Source organism: Elaeis guineensis, chromosome 5, assembly GCF_000442705.2.
Source record: "Elaeis guineensis isolate ETL-2024a chromosome 5, EG11, whole genome shotgun sequence".
In the NCBI taxonomy this organism is placed as follows: Eukaryota; Viridiplantae; Streptophyta; class Magnoliopsida; order Arecales; family Arecaceae; genus Elaeis; species Elaeis guineensis.
Window position 1 is genome coordinate 39,417,565 of NC_025997.2, and position 5,053 is coordinate 39,422,617.

Genomic DNA, 5,053 nt, shown 5'->3' on the forward strand with positions numbered 1-5,053 from the left:
TGAGTCTGAATTTATTGAACTTAGACCTGACACAACCTGATACAATGCTTTTAGCTTTATGGATTAATTTAGATCTTATGCTCAATGATCCAATCTAACCTGAACTCAATATTTGACTCAAACCACTCCTCCATTTGGATAATTTGATGTACAAGTTATTACACAGGTAGAGCAATGCAGCTTCCAACGTCTTTAGGAGATATAGATTTTTTACTTTGTAAGACTTTCCTCTCTCAAAAATTCAGAAAAGGTGCAATAATTAGTCAAATACTTATTACTGTATATAGCCAAAAATTGTATTATGAGCATGTTGTCCATGGAGTAAGGCCTGCTTACTTGAAGATTTGCCATAAAATCATACTGTATTAATTTAGGCTTAGGCACAACAAATTAAAGTTGGACAAAGGAAGTGAGAGAAAAGGCATCTTGCATGAATTAAACAAAAGAACTTAGAGAGAGAAAAAAATAAAATTAAACAAAAAAACTTGGAGAGAGAAAAAAATAAAGTTAGATGGAAAGAAGTAGATAGGATTATAAATCATTAACATGGTTAAGAAAATGATGATCAATGTTTTAGGATTATGGACCTAGATCTAAATCAGATCCCAATTTTTCGAATTTGGGCCAGATTATATAGGGACCTGACTAGACCTAAATGATCTACTAGAAAAAATTTTTTATCCGTGGATCCGATCCATCCTGATCCGATGTTCTATTAATTGGAAGGATCTGGATCCAATATTAAAATTCGATCAAGGAACCGAGTTGGGTCATCCAGTCTAAATAGACCCATTTGCACCCCTAAATATGATTAGAGGGACAGGCTAGTCTTCTTTGACATGCTTTGGCTGGAGACTACTCATTCTATTTCTCCACGTACAAAGGCCATTATTGCATTTTCTAGATGGTCAAGTATTTCTGTCTGTTCTTTGAGTAAGTGATATCTAGGGACAATTAACTTAGCAATCCAACTTTTTTGATTTGAGCATAAGAATATATGTAAGTTGGTTAATGTAAAAATTGGACAACTTTTTTATAATATTTTTATCTTCAAAAAATTATCCTTAAAGGGATGGTAGATTTTGTAATGAAAAATTATGATTTCCCAAGCACCATTCATATTACTTATGAGTTTGCGTCATTAAATGGGATATGCCGCTTTAACATAGCACATACCTTGGCAGCGAATATACACTTACCGAATACTAGCATGTGTTTAAACCGGGGAGCTAAATGGTTAGAACCACCAAATATGTATCGTTTTATTAAAAAGCACCTTGTCCTGTGAAATTAGTTTGTCACGACTGGCATGCGGTGCGCGTAAAAACCCACTCAACCCATGTCCCATTTCCTTACTCGACACCACCTCCTTCAGCACGGATCCTCTGCGGTGCACCGCGCGAAGACGGTGCGCGCGATGCACCGCACACCGCATAGCCACTCGGTGGTCTAACGGCATCCCCGTCCTCTTCCCCTATAAATCCGCGCCGAATTTAGATCTCCCCCATCGGAAAACAAATCGAATCCCACAATTTTCCTTTCCCTCTCGCCCCCCAAAGAATCCGATCCCTCCCCATCTCCTTCTCTAGCTTTCTCCTCCCATTCTCCATCATGGGCAGCATCCGCTCCCTCTTCCGCCGCCGCCACGGCGGCCGCTCCAAGGCCTCCTCGGCCACTACCTCCTCCCCGACCTCCCCCACCGCCGTTGCCGCCGGGGTCACGGACGAGCTGGAGCGGGTCTTCAAGAAGTTCGACACCAACGGGGACGGCAAGATCTCGTCGTCGGAGCTGGCCGCGATCTTCCAGAGCCTCGGACACCCCGTCACCGACGAGGAGCTGGAGCGCATGATGGGCGAGGCCGACACCGACGGTGACGGCTTCATCAGCTTTGACGAGTTCGTCGACCTCAACGTCCGCACCGTCGACGACTCCGCCGCCCTCGAGGATCTCCGCCAAGCCTTCTCCGTCTTCGACCTCGATCGCAACGGTTCCATCTCCGCCGACGAGCTCGCCCGCGTCCTCCGCAGCATCGGGGAGGGCGCCTCCGTCGCCCAGTGCAAGCGAATGATTGACGGCGTCGATCGTGACGGCGACGGCCTCATCTCCTTCGAGGAGTTCAGGCTCATGATGGCCAACGGTTCCGGCTTCCCCCTAGCCAACAAGATCGAGTGATTAGGGTTCGGATCGGAATTCTTTTCCTCCTCGTCCCTTCTCACTCTCTTTTCTGTTCTCCACGTTCTCGATCTCTTTTTACCTTTTCTTTTCCTCTTTAGGGGCAATTTTGAGGTTTCTCTGATCCGGGTTTGGGATTTCTTGATGGGTCTGGGGCAGGGGGCGGTGGTGTTCTATCATGACCGTCTGATCTTGATCCGGCCGTTGAGAAGAAAGGGAACTCGATGCTGATCTCTGATGGAATATGAAATTGGCGATCTTCTGATTTTCTTTTTTAATACAATCTGAGATCGCTTTCAGCTAAATATGCCTACTTTTCTTCTAAGTTCTTGAGATTAATTAATATTATTTCGATGTGGATACTTGTGTCGTTGTCTTGAATGGTCCGGTCAAAGTATTCTGCCAATTATTGGGGCGGTCCTCCAAGTAATTGTTTATTTATCAATCATTGGATCCAGTAATTATGTTATTATAATAATTCTTGGAGCATATTCAGAATAATATGCTGAGAGGATTATTGTATGCTTCGTTTCTCTGTGTTATTTAATTTCAAAAATAATTTAATATATTTAATTTTTGTGATAACATAATCAAATCATAGTTTTAAGCTAGCAGTTTTTTTTTTTTGGTAAGAGCAGCCATTGAAATGTTATAACTGCAGCTGAAGCAGCTTTAGTGGGCCATGCGGTTCTTTGGTTACAGGCACATACAGAGTAGATGTCCTTTTATTATTAATTAATATATTCAAATATTTATAGGTATATTAATTCAAAACTATCAGATTTTATAAAATAACACCATTATTTTCTAATAGAATTTTTTGTATACATATCCTCCTCAATATTATAATTTAAGTAAATATCTTATCAAAAATTAATATATACATGCATGTGTATCCTTGTAAAATACTTATTTTGTATGTATTTCTTCTTTTTTTCTTTTTTTCTTACATATGTATCTCACCATCTAATACGGTCAAAAAATTAATGGTTTATAATTTAAATGACTACAATACTCTTAATAAGGAGGCATAGAAAAAGAAATATTTATAGAAGTATAATGCAAATAGTAGCTTTGTGTGGATATTCATAAAATTTTATATATTTAGAAGGATTTATATATAAAAAAATAATTTTATTTTTATTTTTTTAAAATTATTTAAATATTTAGATTATTGTCATATGTGTTTTTTTTAAAAAATATTACTTAGAAAAAAAGATAATATATCTCCTCATTCTTCCTGAAAAAATAGATAAATAAAATTATTCATGATCCCAACTTAAGCTTTATTCGCTAAGTTTATTCCAGCGCATATCAAGATTTCATGCATTAGTTAGCCCAAAGTATAAAAAAACTAGAACTAGACTTAAAAGGCTTTGGTTTGTTTTATAGCTTGTTTGACTATGCTAAAGCTAGACTAAGCTTCGGTCCAACTTAAACAGGCACCTTGCTCATTTGAACAAATTGATCATGAATTTATTTATACCAGTTCCAAACCGGCAATTATAGATATTATTTATAAGCCATCATAAAAAAATATAAAAAAATATCAAAGGTGCCTCAGGATAGAGGGCTTGTTGCAGCCAAAATATGAGTTAAAGAGATTTGACGAGCTTGGAGCTAGAAAAATTGGATAACTTGGTGTGTGATGAATGATTGGCTGTGGTTGGGCTTAAATAAAAAGATCTACTAAGAGTCTTCCTCCAAATCTAGCCATAATCTTCCTTATTAGCTAGTCAGAAAAGGTCCAGATTTCTTTTTCTTAGCTCGAGTATTTGTACAGGCAATCTTTTTATCTTCCTAACGACTTAGCTTTGATTCTTAAGTTGAAAAGCAAACTTATTATTAGTTTCAAAAAATTGAAGCTTTAAAGAAAATTGGCTTAAGGTATTTAATGTAAAGCACAGCTTTCTACGATATAGCCGTAAAGGTTGTTAGTAAGTCTAAAGGGTTATGAAGTCTTTTAATGATTTTATTTGAGGGTGATTGACATTGTTTTTCCATCAATGAGCACAATAGTAACAAAGAAGCTTGATCATTGAAATCTATTATATGTCTTTAATAGATTCTAATTCACTACAAGAAAATTAATTTTTTACGATAAAATTTTTTCATCACTAAAAATCATATTTTCGTCGCTCAAAGTATTTGCGACGAAATATATCATCGCTAAAAGTTTGTAGAGAAAGCCTCGTAGCAAAAGACTTTAGCGACGAAAAAATTTTATTTCGTCGTAAAAAATAGTCAACCTAGATGACGAAGTATTCGCTGTATTAGCGATGAAAAAATTTTATCGCAAGAGCTTAAATTTTTGTCGCTAAAATTACAACGAAAAATAATTTTATCGTAAAAAATAATTTTTTATTTTTTAAATATAGTGATTAAAAAAAATATCCTCTTATTTTTTGTGATGAAACTTTTCTTTCGTCATAATATTTTGCGATGAAAAAAAATTCGTCGTAAAAAATGGTGGCGAAATTCATCGCAAAAAGTCATCGCAAAAAAATTCGTCGCAAAAAATTCATCGCAATAATTGCAACAAAATAAAAATTTCGTCGCTATAATTACGATGAAATAAAAATTTCATCGCTATAATGGCAATGAAATAAAATTTTCGTCGCGATAATGGCGACGAAATAAAAATTTCGTCGCAATAATGGCAATGAAACAAAAATTGCATTGCAAAAAATTAATATTTTTAGCGATGAAATTATTTTTTCATTGCAAAATTAGCAACGAAATAAAAAATTTCATCCCAATGTATAATAAAAATTTTATTTTTTTGGATTCACAAATTTTTTTTGCGACGAAATTAATATTTCGTCGTTAAATTAAATTTTGGATAAAAAATTTAATTTTTATTTTTTTATCAAGAAAAATC

General features: G+C 35.9%; 1 protein-coding gene across 1 annotated transcript; it reads left to right on the top strand.

The window, feature by feature from the left end:
- The first annotated feature begins 1,314 nt into the window (after positions 1–1,314).
- On the top strand, positions 1,315–2,534 carry LOC105034665 (probable calcium-binding protein CML15). Its single transcript, XM_010909904.4, has one exon. It carries the CDS (start codon positions 1,612–1,614, stop codon positions 2,170–2,172), a length of 561 nt encoding a protein of 186 aa, XP_010908206.1. The 5' UTR covers positions 1,315–1,611; the 3' UTR covers positions 2,173–2,534.
- Positions 2,535–5,053: the final 2,519 nt, after the last annotated feature.